Source organism: Drosophila obscura, unplaced genomic scaffold (assembly GCF_018151105.1).
Source record: "Drosophila obscura isolate BZ-5 IFL unplaced genomic scaffold, ASM1815110v1 contig_37, whole genome shotgun sequence".
NCBI lineage: Eukaryota > Metazoa > Arthropoda > Insecta > Diptera > Drosophilidae > Drosophila > Drosophila obscura.
Genome location: NW_024542825.1, coordinates 2,610,982 through 2,628,531, shown reverse-complemented (window position 1 = coordinate 2,628,531; position 17,550 = coordinate 2,610,982). Strand labels below are relative to the sequence as shown.

At 44.1% G+C, this 17,550-nt stretch overlaps 1 protein-coding gene across 3 annotated transcripts in view; it reads left to right on the top strand.

Annotated features, from left to right (window-relative positions):
- The window catches only part of LOC111074997 (rap1 GTPase-activating protein 1), a 104,813-nt gene that overhangs the window by 39,242 nt on the left and 48,021 nt on the right, over window positions 1–17,550 (top strand). For 2 of the 3 annotated variants that reach the window (XM_022368037.2, XM_041594829.1), the window contains exon 2: window positions 15,717–15,906. In XM_022368037.2, coding sequence (XP_022223729.2) covers window positions 15,717–15,906 — 190 coding nt within the window. Of the gene's footprint in view, window positions 1–5,813; window positions 5,903–15,716; window positions 15,907–17,550 lie in introns of those variants that run through there. The other variant, XM_022368039.2, reaches the window with a different exon arrangement.

Below are 17,550 nucleotides of genomic sequence, written 5' to 3'. Positions count from 1 at the left end.
TCTCTTTTTCGCCCCCCTTTTTCACCCCCTTGCCGCCCATTTTCCTCCCATAATCCCCTTATTTGTCCCTCCATATTCCCCTTATTTTTCCCACACATTTTCCCCACCCATAAATGTTTATTTTTCAAGCATTTGGAGCAAAATTAACAAGCGTAACTAAAACATATACTTCTGTACATAACTATGCACATATACATATACATAAGTGTGTATGTGTGTGTCTACAGATGTACGAATGTATCTACATCTCTACATGAATGCACACACAACACACACACACACAGAGAACACACACACACAGAACACACAATCAACAGTAGAAATGTTTGGAAAGGGTGTCGCTGTCGCTCTCATTTGTGGCTGTTGCTACCTCTCTACCCCCGCAGCATCCCATAGCCCCAGCCTGCTATAAGGCTGCTGTTGAGTGGCCTTTGGGGAAAAGAGAACCAGATAGAGAGTGAGAGAGAGAGAGCGACACGCAGCTAGACGACAGCCTTCCCCAAGCAATGCCCCATAGGCCTAGGCCTAGGACTATAGGCGTCCACCCCCTGTGCCTTTTGGGTCCTGGGTTAATGTACTCTTTCTGCAGCAGCGACGACGACGACGACGACGGGCTGGCCTGGCAGTCAGCTTCCCTTAACACCCATTTAACCAATCCACCCACCACCCCGCTTACAGCACCTGTAACTGGCATTCATTCAACATTTTCTAACATTTAATTTTGTTCTGTAATTGCGGAAATTTTCATTGAAATAAATTAGCTGCTTTTGCTGCTTTTTTGCGCTGCACGAAAATTGTTTGTTGTTGCTGTGGGAACAAAAGTTCCGTTTTTTTGTGTGTGGTGTAGGGAGGAGTGGGGTGAGGTCTGGGTTCAGTTCTGTGCGAGGAGATGTCATGGGTTAATGTCTGCTATCAATGTCAGGGTCAAATGGGGTTGTGGTTGGGGCTGTTGGCTGTGGTTGGGGCATACACACGTGGGGGGAAACGGAACAGAACAATGAATATGAATTTGATTTAATGAGGAGAAATTGCAAAAGGCAAATAGGGTGCACAATCATAAATGGAATGAATGGAAGGTCATCCGCTGATTAACCGTAGAAGGGTTTAAAATATTTGTGATTTATTTTGCATATTTTTTACGCGATTCATAAAGGTAAATATGTGATCAAAGAACCCCAAAGAAATATCTGCCATTTTTAGCCCATAAAATATATTCAAAATTGTGTTCAATCATTAACCCAAATGTTCTACATTTAAATCCCTGCCACAGAATGAATACTGTATTAACAATTGTTCTCCAATGCCAGGGTTACCTCACCTCCTCCTCCGATCCCTAAAAAAAGGAGAGCACACTCTTCCGCCTCTTGCTCCCGACAAATTTATAGTTTATTTAGGTGCATTTTCTATGGTTTGTTTCTGTCAATTGCCGCACATTAAAATTCATAAAAAATTATGCTAATTCTTTGATTAGAATTTCTTCCATAAAAAAGGTATAAAAAAATGGAAAATATTACAAATCAAACGCATGGCAATTGAGCGAACAAATCAGCAGACAGAGTAAAATTATAAATTCAAAACGGAAAATTTGGAAATGCAACAAAAATTTGAATGAAAGAAAAAACAGGATTTTTTTTTCGTGGAGTTATGCTTACCCCTCAAAATAAGGGATTGTGCGTGAGGGGGTAACTAGGGATGGAGGGGTGGAATGGTAGCCTAAAAATTCTACATCTGATATTGCCATCTCCGATCTCTCCCCTGTACCTGGCGTGCCCTGGCGACCCTCTTTCTGAGGTCTCTGAGGGTGAGAAACGCGTGCGCATGCGCCTTTGACACCTGAGATGACAATTGGAATGAGAGAGAATACCATATAGAATCTGCATAGGAGAATGACAGAGAAAGAAAGAGAGACAGAGGTAGAGAGTGTGGTACCTCCACTTGATAGCGAGCTGCAAATTAAAAAATCATAAAAAAAGCTACGAAAAAAAAGTCGCTCGAGAAAAGAAACGAAAAAAAAAATCTGGGTGGAGTGCGTCGTCAAGCTAGCGCCACGGATGTTAATGATGTTTATAATGATGATGCTGATGATGCTGATGATGATGACGACGACACACATAAACAGAGCCGCACGACAAATTTGCATAATTTGAAAATATAAAAAAAATGTATAAGAAAAATACAAGACTTAGCATAAGCAGAATCAAAAGAAAACGAGAGACTTGCAGAAGAGTTGAAGTTGAAGAAGCGATACAAAAAAAAACCAGACGAAAGTGAAGTTCAGGGGAGAAATGGAGGAGGAATTATCCATTGGAAGAAGCCAGAAGCAGGCCCATAAGAAGGCAGCTCCCTGATTATCATGATTATGTATGCATAATCACACACCCAAAGAGCCGAGACGCGAGACCAAGACCAAGACCCTCGCGAACCCAGACCCAGACCACGGACCACGGAATGGGACGGGACGGGGTCGAAAGACAATGGAATTATGAGGTGTTGAACGTTGAGTGACTAGCGGAACGGACCATTAAAAACAAGAAAACCTCAGCAAAAGCCAACGAAACAAACACTGAGGAGTAGGAGAAAAAGAGAACAAGAGAGATGTGGTAGGGCGATGGCTAGAGAAGGAGGGAAATATATATGTTAGGGAGACGCCACAGAGAGCAGCAGAGAGAAACAAAAACACTCAGCGAGGGCGAAAGAAATGTTAAAAGAAACATTAGATCCCAACAAAACAATGGTTAGAGAAAGTTATGGGCCAGAAATGTATACAGGAAATCGAACAAGAAGTTGCAAAGAAGTTGAGCAAAACAAACAAAGAAAGAAAGAAAAAACATTGGAAAAACAATGAAAATGCGATAGAAAAACTAAATGAAAACACGGTTAATAAAGCGTTGCAAATGGGAGCACTATAATCCACAGGAAAAAAAGGTAAGAGTATTTTTCAGGTAGCAAAAAGAGTTGCAACGGTGGCAGAGGCAGAGGCAAACAACAAAAGGAAGTGGAGTGGAGGGTTCCTCGCTTATTTTTTCTTTGAAGAAATCGAATTGAATTTTAATGATTAGGCTGAGAAGTTACTTATTAGATCATTAGATCCATTGGAGTGTGGGCAATATGTCAGCTGTTTGTGTGTGTGAGCTGTAGGGGTGTTGACTGTTGAAACAACAGATGAACAGCGGCATCTAACAGGGGATCTAACATAGGCAGGGGGCTCATTAGTGTGTTAGGGGTTAGATTAGGAATGGAAAAGAAAAAGATCTGAAGAAGTAGAAGAGGTATTTTTTTGAGCTAATTCCAGGACTGTGACTGGGTCTCCCAACTCCCAATTTTATGAACTGTACAGAAGAGCAAAGTAAACGTACAATTTGTGCAGCCAAATTATATTTTATATTATAGTATATTAAATATATGTATATATTAAATAATATATATTATTATATTATATTATATTATATTATATTATATTATATTATATTATATTATATTATATTATATTATATTATATTATATTATATTATATTATATTATATTATATTATATTATATTTTGTCATCTCCCAAAGTTAGATTCTATTGCCTATTCAATCTAGTAGCAAGTTGCTTAATTTATTATTTTATTTCGGCTCAGTTGCCTTAGTTCCCGCAGTCGTTTTAGTTAGTCTCTCTTTCAAAATTAAATCAGTCCAAAATTTTGACTTAATTTTTCGAACATGGATAAGGCGGCAGTGGAGCAGCTGTTCGTGGAGGTCGAACCGAGTCAGCAGGGAACTGAAGCTGAAGCCGCAGCCACGATCCCAGCCGGTCAACACAGCACCGAACCAGATCCAGATCCAGACACTGTGATATGGCTGGACATAAATGCAACAGCCACGCTGACTGCCGACAGAGCTGGTGCCGGAGCCGATGAGCCACAGCCAGAGCCCTCCCAGGTGATGAAGGAGCACTTGCAACGCCGCGCGGATGCGGAGGCCCACTTTAAGCAGGGGGAAACGGTTAGGTCCAGGGGCAAGCGATCCCAGTCGCGCAGTCCCAAAAACCGCCAGCCTCGTCCCTACCACCAGCAGCAGGAACAGGAGCAGCAGCAGGAGCAACGAAGTCAGCAGCTGGAAATGTCGCGCCGGGAGCATCCGAATCTGGAGCAGGAAATCGATCAAATGATCGAGAAAACCTTGGACGAGCACAAGGTGGCCGCCCACCATATGGACGGGCTGAGGAACTATCTCCGGGCAGAGACGCAGCGGGACCAGCGAGTCAGTCAGCTGGTGCGGTATCAGCACGAGGAGCGGCTGCGCATGCAGCAAGAGTTTGACCGCCAGCAGAAGCTGCTCATTCAGGAGATTTGCGCGGAAATGGACTTGTCGGTGTACAGCGATGCCAGCAGCAGACCCCACAGCGATTAGCCCCCATGAGCAGCACAGGGAAACCAAAAATTCTGATCTAAATTATTAATCAATAAATAGTTTCACTCTTCACTTGGATTTGTGTGCGGGGATTTCATTTGCACCCACGCAAAACCCTATAGAAAAAGGGTCTCAATAAACGCTCCTCTCTCCTCTGTTTCGCCTCCACTTTGATATGGGATCTGTCAGATGTCAGTGAATGCTGAAAACCATAGCCACAGATCCCCCATTCAGGTTCGGTGTCAGTTTCGGTTTCAGGTGTTAATGACTTTATTTCCAAAGCCACCCGTGTACAGTATATGCCATTGTTTTTGTTCCATGTGTCCAAGTTTGCTTGAAATTATAGAAGAGAACAGCACACCACACACAATCCGTGACATACCCATAGGATAGCAGGCCTATTGTTCGGACATGGACATGGCCCAGCCCAAACCCAACCCCAAAGACATGAATACAAAGCCCGTGGCAGGCCTTTTGTGACACGGCGCTCATATCCGGTGTGGTCCCTGTCCGGGTACCCGCGGTTTATTTGCTCGATTGCTATAATTCCATATTATATGGCTGGATAAAAACCGAATAACTCCAAGAAAAGGCAGACGAAATGGACATCAAACCGATCGAATCGAACCTCAAGCGAACCAAAGACGAACGGCAGACGAACGGCAGATTGCTTCGAACCTGGAACCGAACGAACCTTCAAACGAACTAACACGAACCGAACGTACTTCCCAGCGCACGAACCTCAAACGAAGCTCAATCGAACATGTTGGCATTGACTGCAGAGTTGACTGCGCTGTGTTCGCTTCGAACCTGGCACCGATCGAACATGTTGCAGGCCAGCGATCAGGGTGGAAACCGGCGTGCAACTCCAACTCCACGCACAGAATTTCGAGTTTTATGTTAACAATTTATGCGGATGGAAAACAATATACGTTGAAACTTTGGGCTGTACGGTTGTACATATCGCGGGGTTCCGTCAGTGGGTCAAAAAAAAAAAAACGGGGCAGAAATAAAGTGCGTAAAATACGAAACGAGCGAAAGAAATAAAAAGAGCGCATGCGCGAATGTATCTCGAACTAAACGAATGTATTATCTGCAAGATATGCCGAACCAAATGAAGTGATTTTATAGTGTAAACATTCAATAGTGCAATATTTGTGTATAAGTAGGGGACTGTAATGCAAAGAAAAATAACCTACCTGCTCTTGAGTGAACAAAAATCAAACGAAAAGAAAAAAGGAACAAAGGTTTTTCCTTGACCTAAGCAAACGCTAAGTGAATTATACCTGAACCCTAACGAACCGTAGAGCGAGAAAGAAACTCTATTAAAGAGAGCATCCATCCATCCTCTCTCTCCCTACCTGTCTCTCAGACAAAACTCGAATCTCATATAAAAATATAATTTTCGATCTCAAACAAAATAAACCAAAACAAAATGAAATATCTAACGCATACACACAAGGAGTCCTACACACTGGTGGCACGCAAACGTTACATGAAAAATCTGCTGTATGTATATTTTATGCTGTCCTTTAATATTTTCCAAAAATTCATTAGCATGCCAGTAGCGGTGGGGTGCGGGGAGTGACATAAATGTCAGCCTCATCTAGGCAAATATTGATAGAACCCTGAACCTCTGCCTTCTGTCTCCTGTCTCGTGTATCTCTCTCTTATTGGTGTGCAGAAATTATGGAAATTATTTGTGTTTGGTGCCATTTGAATATGAAATGTGCCATAATTAGGCATTGAATCCATTGAATGGCTCCGACACTCGTGAGGAGTGCGCCCTAAAATTTATGTCGCATCAGTTTGCATAAAATATGTAAATTTTCCAACGATGGGAAAGGGGCAGCCCCTTTTCTCAATTTTCATTTTGTATTTTGTATTATTTTTTTTTTGCCAACTCCTGTCATTCTGTCATTTGTTTGTTTTGGCCTTTGCCTTTGTAACCGAAACAAACCACAGAAATTTGCAAAGAGTAGTTTATCGGAGGGGATTATCACGGATCTACCTTTAAGGAAGAGCAAACGAAAAACCCTTTTCTTTGTGTGCTGCTTCCTTCGACTCTTCCTTTCTTGGCTGTTTTGTTAATTAAATTTATGATTAATGAATGATATGCCCAATGATGATGATGATGATGGTGATGGTTTTCCTATGTAACAGCTGTGCAGCGAGGAGCGCTGGAGAGGGGGTTGGGTTGCGTTTTCCCCGTGTAAGGTGATATCTTAACCCCTTTTGGCTGCTCGCGCGGCTGTTTATTTTCGCACCCTTTTCCTCACCCGGATGTCGTTCTCCTCTATTATTTTTTGTTAGTGGAATTTATTTTTGGCAAAGTCAATAGGCAAACAGTGTTTGCCATAAGTATATGCCGCATTGCTTATCGATTTGTTAGCATCAGCAGAGGCAGCAGCTGTGGCAGCGGCAGCGGCTTTGAACGGTAAATCACTTGGCCAAAAACCCACACACACATATGGCTAACAGCTAACAAAAAAAAAAATAATATTCAATGTCTGAGACTACCGAGAGAGTTCAAACAGAGAGATCGCAGACGTGCAATCATAATTTGCTTAGGCTATGGCGACTCCAACGCGACTTTACCCGCACCTAAAACCAACTGTTTCCCTAAGGCTACAGGCTACACAGCGTCTGTGGGGGTGTGCAGCAGAGTGGCGGGGGGGCTGCAGGGGTGGGTCTAAGCCAGAGAGTCAGTGGTAAATGACCAAAAGACATGCAACAGACAGGCAGCAGCAGCAGCAGCAAACATAATTAGAAGCCTCGTCTTTGCATTTGTGCAGAGGAAGTTGCAGCATTAGCAGGCAATCAAATTAATTTGAGGCAGTTTTTTATTTATAAGCAGGAAGAGCAGCGCGGAAAACGCGCGCTGGAAACGCTAGCGTTTTTAGTAGTGAGGAATAGAGGAATAAAAACCGCTTGAAAAGATTTTTGAAATAAAAAATATAAGGCAATCAATACTAGAATTAAATATTAAAAAAAAAAAACAAATATTCCAAAAAGGAACTTCTGAATATTGCACAGAAAACGCTTGAAAGTCGCGCAGAACACACTCTCACGCGTTTTTAAGCGCGCGCTTCACGCTGCACTGCCAGGCGGTTTTAATCGCCAACATCACACTTCCAAGCTGTTTTAAACGCTCTCGCTTCGCACTGCACTCCATTCCACTCCCCCAGACAAGCTGTTTTAAACGCTCCTCCAAATGAGTGTCGTAATAATCGCCCCCCATTGACGCGACGCTTAACGCTTAACCTACTAACACGATGGATGGACTTGCCACACATTTGCGCGCGACACCACGACACCGCAGCAGCCATCAGCCGGGCTACCAGTTAACCATTTAAACAATCAAGCCATCCAGCCAGCAATCCATCAATCTCTCAATCGGATGGCGATACGGCCATCCCTCAATGTCGCTGAATCTTTGTCGGAAATGCATGGCAAATTTTCACAGTTCCCTCGATCTCTGACACTCACTGACGACGGGTGGAAAATGTTTAATGTATTATTATTTTTGGTGCTGCCCGCTTCACAACCCACATGATAATTGCAAATTAACGAGACTCCGCGGAGGAGATAGACCCCGAGGCAAAGATTTGACACCAAAGATTGTAAGTCGCGACCTTCGTCAAGATGGTTGGGACGCCCACATAAAGAGGGGGGGCAGGCAGACAGTGGATTAGCCACAAAAACGATACATGTGTAGCTTTGTATCTTTTTAAGCCATCGATGACTAATGCAGAGAAAGAGACAGAGGAAAGAGAGAGGTGCCTGGGCACCTGATGGCAGCAAAAACGCGCCAAATATTTTGGTCAACGATTTGCGCAGAGACAATCGAAGGAGAGTGGGGGGATGAGTGTGGTGCGAGTGCCACTGTTTGTGGCACGTGCAAAATGAAGAAGCGCGTGCCTTGTCCACATTAATTTTGAATACCGAAAAAAAAGCAGCAGAAAGGAGAAGCAGCAGCAGCAGGAGGAGGAGACGTAGGGGCACAGGGCCTTATAAATAGCTACGCTGACTAACTGACGACGCGCTTCATTAATATGCAAAGTGACCCTCCATATACCCCTCCCCTCCCCATAATCCCCGCTGTGCCCAGCCATTTATAAATATCAACATTTAAACGGTTATTACCAGCGCTTTTCATGCTGCATTTTGCACTTGGGCAACAGGTTGTGACTCGGTCTGTGCCCAAGTGCCCAAGTGCCTTTTCTTCTGGCAGGAGGAGCAGCAGCGCATGGGGAATAGCGTGTCAAATTGAACTTCAAGTGCAACTTATAGCAGCAGCAGGGGGGGCAGGAGGGGCAGGAGGCATTTGGGGCAAAAAGATGGCCAGAATAAATGGCCTGTTGACTTGTTGATGTCGCTTTGCGTTTAAGTATATTTAGCTGCGGCTTTTGTTGGGAGGGTGATGACACTCCAACAGAGGCACAGAGCTACAGAGAGGCGTTGTAATTAGGAATTTTGTCTATGAGGATGTCTTTATAATGAAAATAGCTCCCGCGGATTGGTATGGGATTGATAGGTATGGGATCTACCTTGAGAGTTGTATCCATTGTTAGGTGTTTTCCTTTGGTTTCTTTTAGCTTAAATCTTGCACCCAAAAATGTGATTTTTCTAGCCCTATATCCATAGAGTCCTCCTGCTCCGCCCTTTGACCCTTTAAAGTTAATCTGTCCTCAAAAAGTAGCCTCAAACTGTCCCAACTGAAGATCGCTTGCTGCCTCATTGATCTCTCTCTCTCTCTCTCTCTCTGTTGAACTCTCATCTTAAATGTGACAATCCCATTTGAAAATCATCCTCAAATGGGACCAGAGGTTGCATGATCCTGCCATGATCTCCTGCTAGCCACTAAAAATGCGGCAGAACAACCCACCTTTGGACCTCACATTTTGCTACCCTTTTTCCGCAGTTGTGGCAGAACTGGCAGCTCATTTGGGCTCCTTGCTACTTAGTGTCAATCTTTAAGCTGAAACTCAAACAGCATCAAATTAAGGCAACATTTTCCCAGAATCCCAGCAGCGTCCTGTACATCCTGTACATCCTGCACATCCTTTTGCTTGACCGCACAGCTGCCTCCCTTTTTTACTTTCACTTTTTTTTTTTTTTTGGGCTACCTAAAAGCGACTTTCTTTGCTTCAATTGAGGCAATAAATCTGCAAAAGCTGTCAGCGCATAAGGGAAAAACTCGTCTCGCTCGAGAAAATGTCCACCAAATTTTGGGTAATTTCTTAACCCAAAAAACACGAAGCAACGCAATGGAACGATTAAAAATATGTAAATTTTTGGAAAGGAAACTTTGATGTGATGCCGGAGGTGGAAGTTTTCCGGCAAATTTGTGGCTAATTTATGGGGCAGAAGGAAGTCCGGAGATTGCCGCCTGTACTTTCTTGAAGGATATCATCTTCAGGGAGGGAGGGGAGGGAGAGCGACCAAAAGAGGGTCTCCGTCTCGGGTCTCGGGTCCGTTCGAGTGCTTGGAACGTGTTGCATTTATGAGGTTGAACGAAAGGGGGCAAACGGGTTTTTTTTTTGTGGCGTGCAACCCCCTGGGCAGAGGACTTCTTGTGCCACTCCGGAAATGAGAAAAACTTTCAGCGCAAATCCTTTGCCGCGAAAGGAAACGGCGCGACTCGCACTCTCTCTCTCTCTCTCTCTCTCTCTCTCTCTGTTGCTTGCGCTTGGAACTAATTTTAATGACAATTCACGAGGCAGCAGCGCCGCGGATGCAGCGCCGCGACATTAAGGATAATGTGAAAACGAACCGATGTGCTGATGTCCACATGAAGCAGGAAAGGATAACAGCAGCAGGAGCAGCAGCAGCAACAGTAGAAGAAAAAGAAAAGAAAGGAAAGGAAAGGGGTTGCAACCCACCCTGAAAGAAAATGCATATCCTTTTGCTTGTCTTTTGCATTTCCCTGCGAACGCGCTTTCCTTTTGAAATTCATTTTTCTCAGCTTGCCGCCGCCTTCTGCAGTTCTGTACCAAAAAAAAAGAATATACATTAATCATAATCATGTGATAAGGGACGCACAGCAAGCAGAATATTGCTTTTTGCATTGAAAGGACTTGCAGGACTTGCTGCATTTACAACATTTTTCATGCGGTTTTTCCACGTACTTTTCATATTAATTTTATTTCGAGGCCAAGCACTTATAGTCCTCATGCGCGTATTAATTACAGGACCTAAAGGATCTCTCTCTCTCTCTCTCTCTCTCTCTCTCTCTCTCTCTCTCTCTCTCTCTCTCTCTCTCTCTCTCTGTGTGTGTGTGTGCCTCTGTGCCTGGTTGTCCTGTCAACGACCCCTGCTGCTTGGTCAGAGTTGACTTTTTTGGTGCCACACTGTACGAGTACGAGCCCGAGCCCGAGTTTATATCCCTTTACACACATGTCCGCTGCTGTTATCAGAGCGAGTGCATCGCACTCCTTGGACACTCCACTCCCCTACCCGCTCCCACCCCGCTCTCTCTCCCCTTTCTCCACTCTCTCTCTCTACTGTGGCGATTGCTATCTGTATATTGCTGCTCCAGTTTTCAGTTGCGACTTGTGTGACCCATTATTAGCTGGAAAATGGGAAAAATGCATGAATGTCTATGACTTTTCCCGCTCTGCCCGCTCTACCCGCTCTACCCGCTCTACCCGCTGTGCCTTTGGTCCTTTGGGACTTGATTTCCTTTTGCGTTTTGGACATTTCCTGTGTCACTGTTCACTGCAGCAGCAGCAGAGGGACAGAGATAGAGCGAGAGAGAGTCAGTGGTAGATGTGGGAAATGTCTTTGGAAAAACGTTTTCGAGTTAGCGCCTAGGGAAATGTCATGGAAAATTTTAATTGCTAAATTAATTTATAAAGAAGTTGACACTAAATATGCGACTTCCCTGCACCGGGGGGATCCTGGAAACAACTGGTAACAGCTCCTCCCCATCATACTCGTATCATATCTTCTTTTGCTTTGCTGTTTTCTGGCATTTTTCTGGCACACAAATCTTTTACTTCTTGGGGCAATTGGCTGATCATCGAATGCTATCATCCATATACAGTATCACCAATATTTTCCATATCATCTTGCTCTCCAGCTCTCTTTGAATTTATCCCTGCAACCCTACCCCAATCAAGCATCAGTATCTGTTTTCTACATCCTTCGCTATCAGTTTTCTTCATGTTGAAAGCACTTATAAATAATAAAATAATACTATATTAAATATGTAGCATCTTCTTGTGTCTGAGCCATCCATTGGGGCGGTGCTCCTGTCTGGCTATCGCTCTGCTTTCTTCCACTAATTTTTCCAACTTCAATTAGCTCCCAAAACTTCTCTGTTAATGTTCATTTAACTCCGAATATTATGCTGCTTCCTTTGGAGTCCTTCTCTCTCTTTCTTTTTTTCTTCCTTTGTGCCTAGGGGAATTCCCAAAAATAATCCCAAGAAACAAAAGAGATCTTGACTCTAAATTGAAGCCACAAAATATCATTTTTCCTTTTCTTCTGCTCTGACTTCAGGGTGTTCTCCTGCAGCTTCCCAATCATTGCTCAATCTTTGTGCTGCCTCTCTGCCTCGCTCTTTCTCTGATCTCTGCCTCTCTCTTTATCTGCTCTCTGCCTCTATCTTTCTCTGATCTCTGCCTCTATCTTTCTCTTCTATCTCCCTCCCACCCTCTCCTTTCCTTGCTCTTTTCCGGTGTCTTTCCTTTATTTTGTTTGAAGACAAAAACAAGTGTTTTGATTATTTCCCACGTCAACACACAATGTACGCGTTCTGTCGCTCATTCGGCTCTCTCTCTCTCTCTCCCTCGCTCCCTCTCTCTCCCTCTCTCTCCCTCTCTCTCCTACTCTCTCTCCTCTGTTCTTTGGGAATATATTAACCCAAAAACTTTTGTTGCAGCCAACACTCCATTCTCTACCCCTTCTACAGGTTCCCCCTCTAAGCTAAGCTCTACTTTGCCCTTTAAAGCAATCTTTTTCGAAGACTTCCCCCCCCACACACACACACACACACACCCTATTTTTCTTGTGGGGTTTTCCCGCTGCAATGAACTGTCAACACCACATGTGGCTATGGCTATGGCTATGGCTATGGCTTTGTTCTTGTTTGCTGGCTGTGTTTGTGTTAATTGTTTTTCTTTCTAACACATGACCCCATGGCCCCCCACACTTCCCCCCCCCCTCTTTTGCTGCTTGCAACATTTTGCGGCTAAACTTTAAACACGCGCAATGCGCTGCGCATGCCAAATGAGGCAGAAGGCTACGCTCCCAGACTGATTGAGGGAGGGGGTAGGGTGTTTCTTCCCTCTGTGAAAGGTGCCTTGCCTGGGGGGGGGTGTGCGGGAGGTGGCTGGTTGGGCTGCCCATAAATTTGCATTTAATGAACATTTTTCTGGGCATTTCGACTAAAAGGAAGGGCCCTGCCCCCCCGTCTTATTCAGAATTAACGCTTTTTGTTCTCTGCCGTGTAATAGGTTTTAATTATGTGGGTGGGCGGTGTTCAGGGGGGCGGTGGGCGTGCTGAAAATTGCATTACAATGAGACGCGGAATGTGGCATACAATGCTTGAAAATACTTGCAAACGAGAGCTAAATACGAAATGGGAGGAGGCACCACTACAACCGCCGGATACCTTTTTTTTTTTTTTTCGGCGCAGGCGTAACCGCAAAGGCAGGAAGCGGCTGCTGCTGCTGCTGCCGCTGTGTTTTTTGTGGGTGGTTTTTTCTTGCTGCACACATATGTAGATTTGTGGCCTTAACTGTAGGTTTAACATGAGATGTGCCCAGCCCCCCTGAGCTGCACTTCTTCTAACTGTAGGTTAAACCTCATCAGCGGGTCCATTGTTTGTGCCATTTATGCAGTTTTTGACTTTTAACAGTCCAACAATCGGTCAACATTCCCTCAGCTCTCTCATTCATGCAGCTCTCATTCCAACCAGCTCTCATTCCAGCAGCTCTCATTGCTGCCTCTCACATTCCTGCCAGCTATCCGCCTCTCTGTCATTCATCCCCTCTTCTCGGCGCTCGACTTTCGCTCAATTTTATGACAAAATTCGATTTCATTGGCGATTTGGCAAACAATTCATGTGAAAAATTGTCATAAAAATGCAATAAAATTTTGATTTCAGCTTCGATTTTGTCTGGCGAGCAGCGCAAAAATAGTTGTAGTTGTAGCAGAAAAATCAAAATAAAATCCCATGTCCACAGAGTTGTAAAAACACTACAGAAATATTATTCTGTTTTTGCGTTCAGCGAATGGGGCTGGGCTGGCAGCCAAATAGATTGATTTATGGTGAAAAGTGCCTGGGAAATATGAAGCGCGACTCATGCTGAAAGGGAAAATGCTGTTGCTGAGAGTGAAATTGGATGAAGGTTGAAGGTTCAAGAATTTTTTTTATGGTTTGTTATTGTGAACTGAAGCTAGCAAAAAAAAAAACGTAGTTGAAGTTGTGATTTATTGTTGCTTTTTTTGAGGTTTGAATGACAGCGAAAAAAGGTTTTTGATTGCCACTGTATTTTATTTCAAATTAAAGAAGAGTTGAAATGCGCTTGGGAATCCTTTCAAAAAGGTTTTTAACTTAACTCTAATAAATTTTAAAAATTCACTAATTTTAATTCTTTTCTTAAATATTTAGCATTTTGTTTTTGTTCTTTAAGTCTTTATCTCACTTTCACTGAATACAAAAAAAAATCTCATAAATTCCATATCCTTGCTTTAAGCTCATGCCCCACTCATCTCGCATGTCCTCCTCTCTCTTCGCTGCCTTTATCCGCTTTCGAAAGTCAAGAAGTCTCTCAGCGCTCAAGCCTTTTCCTCTCTATTTTTCTACTTCTTTTTCCACACTTACTCAAGCAGCCAGCGCAGCCCCTCTTCACGCACTCTTCAGTGAGAATGAGAGAATTATGAGTGGACGAACACTTCACGAATAATATTTTCAGTTTTCATTTCTCAATTCGCAATCTCTATACAGAGCATTTTTATTGTCGCTAGAGAGGATATTATTATTATTATTTTTCTTTTTTTTTTTTGTGTGTGAGAATTTCTTGTGCATTTTTTCGGATGTTGACACACAAACGACAAAGAGACGAACGCCTCGAAATGAACACACGAGCACACAGGATGGAGGATGGGGAGTATGGAGTATGGAGAGAGTCCTTACTTGCATGGGGAACACGGAAGAGGAACAAGCAGAGGATGTTTACTTTGTTGTTTCAGTGTTGTTGGGCAATAATGTTGGATGCTGCAGCTGTCTCTGGGTCTGCTTGCCCCACTGGAAAAGAAAACGTGGGAGTAAGAGGAGAACATTCGGAGGAGAGGACTCGCATGAACTCCTTTTAGTTGTCACTCATAAATTAACACCTAGCGCACTCTCTCTCTCTTTCTCTCTCCTTTGCTGTTTGCTGCTCCTGCCACGTTGACAGTTATGGGGCAAGGATATCAAAGACACGACTGCAACTCTGATGAGCCTGATCATGCCACAAAGTGAAAGACAGAAAGACAGACAGACAGAGAGAGAGTTCCACATACTTTTCTCTGAATAAATGTTGTGTGTTGATTGTTTGAAGTGCCCCTGGCCCTCCACGAAAGTGGCAGGCAGAGCAAAGTGGCGGGGCATACATATACCCCGTTTTGGGTCAGGCGGGTAATAGGAGACTAGTCCATGGGGGAATGTGTGCAGCACTTGCAACAGATGCGAGCATTATGGATGCCTGCCAGAGCAGGGAACGAACGAGTGACACGACTGATGACAGAATGAAAGATCAGAGTGAAAGTGAGTGAAAGAAATCTAAGAACTGCCAGACAGAGGTGCGCTGCTGCATTACGCAGAGTCCTTTTAAAAGTGCGCCTTGCCTTTAATTTCTAACTTTTATTTTCGTTTGCTGCTTCAGCTGTCAGCTGAAGTTTGTGCCAAGCTGGCAGGAGTTTTGCTTTGCAATCATTCTGCGCCCTTAAACGTTTCTCAGTCCCCTCCAAAAAGGAACCTCAAAACCCACCGAGTAGAGCAGCCCCTTCAACAGTCGTAAGTCGTCTTGCAGTCAGGAAGTCTCTCTTGTGCGCGCTTTCTAGTGGCACTCTGTCGATCGTGTTCCTGATTCCGCCTTAACCCTACCTCAAGTGACACTCGAGTTTGTTCACTCAATTGAAAGTCTGTGTCCCCCCCCCCTCCAAGTCTCTCCCTTTGCCGCTGAACCATGAATAAGATTGCATGTGGCGTGCCCCTCGCAAATGAAGACGGCAAAATTTTGCTCTAGTGATTAGCTTTTTGCGTGCACTATTATTAAAACATTTCCTGTTTTTTCTTTTCTTTTCTGTTTCTTTTTCTTTTCCCTTGCAGGCGTCAGCATGCCTTCATGGGCAACACACAGAAGCAGCAGCCAACTGCTGGAGGCAGTGGCGGTGGCAGCGTCACCCACAGTCCGGAACGTTTGCGCGGTGCCACACAGGATCTGTTTGAGCTTCTGGAGCGTGTGCAGTGCTCGCGTCTGGATGACCAGCGATGCGTTCTGCCCGCATATTTCTCTCAGGTGCGTACCCAAAAAAACAAAACAAAAACAAAACAAAAAACAAAACAGGGGAGACAATAGGGCCAAAAGGTCAGCAGCATACAGCGTCAGCGTCAGCGACCTACGACAATGGTCTCATATCACAACACATCAGAGTCCCCGGGCATATGCTGTGGTGCTCCAATAATCGCCACTGCTGCTGCTGCTGCTGCTGCTGCTGGCGTTGGATGTCCATGCCCGCCTGCCCTTTGGGTTTGACCCATAAAAGTGCATCTCCTGGAATGGAGCAGCGCAAGAGTAGTAAAAATTCCAATTTTATTGCCACTACGGAGGGTCATAAAAATTGCCAATGGGACGGGACAATGGGCAGCAACCACACAATGGAGTTTGTCGCGCTGCATGTATGTATGTACATGATGTCGCCCCTCGCCTCCCGCGCAACAACATGCAGGGGCAACATCTGTATAATTTGACATAATCTGCGCTTTGTCTGCGACACCAAGCGAGACAGAGACCCAGAGACACGTTTAATAGGCAAATTGTAAGCAGCACCCCACAACACACATTCGCGTGGACTCTGGAACGGGGACTGGGACTCTCGCGTGGTTCCATTTACCTCCAGTTATTATTGCGGGTGTGGTTTCTGTTGGGATTAAGAAGTGTGTGGTGTGCCGTGTGGTGGTTGTCGATTTTTACGACACATTTCTTGCCATCCAAAAATTCAGCTGCTGCTGCTGCGGAATTGAATTGAAGTTTTTGGCAGCTGTCAGGTGTGGCTCCTGGCCCCTGGCCCCGTGGCCCTGGCCTTTGTTTTCGGTTTATTTGTATTGCAAATTTTATTAAATTAAAGGCGCCATAAACGAATGAATGCAGGTAATGTGTGTTTGAGGATTTGCCTGTGGGGCGGTTTAAAAATTAAATTTCTGCAATCAAAATGTTTATATTTTAAATTTTTAAAAAGAAAATGCTCAATTTTTTAAATTTAAATGGCGCCTTGGGCCTAATGCGGTAGTTTTTGGAACTACCATGTTGATGACTTCGCTAAACAGCCGCTTGGTGGCGCTTTGCTATCGCGCTAGCGGTTGATGTTGAAACTAAAAAGCAGCTACAGTAGCGCCCCCAGGTGGGCTTTGAGGGTACTATTTAAGTTAGTGCATTTATTAACTGATAGATGGCGATGCTCGTTGACGTAGTTGCCGGCATAGATGGCGGCATGCAGCTATTTCTGACATTTAGGGAACTTTACAGATTTATGCTTAAATTCTTAAAAAAAAAACTAAAAATAAATAAAATTGGTAACTTAAATATTTTCAGTATAATTTTAAAACCGAGCTGAACTAAATTGTTTGCTCTTTAACCCTTAAGCCCGCCGCTTGACCCTCCCTCCAGTCCACACTAAAAAGTTGTTTTCTCTTTTATTTGCAAAGTTTATCAAATTTTTAGAGCATAATCCACTTGGCCTTCCCTTGCCTTAAGATTTGTATAGTTTTGTTGCTTCGAGTTTTTTTTTTTTTTTTTGTGTACCGTGCCCTTCTCCCTTCCCACCCCCTCTTCAATTTTCTATGGCCTTTTCAGATTTTAATTTAGTTTTCGCAACAAATTTTCGGAGGCAAACTTTTTCATCAAACAGCGCAGGAACTGCAGCAGAGTGCCGCCCCCCTCCCA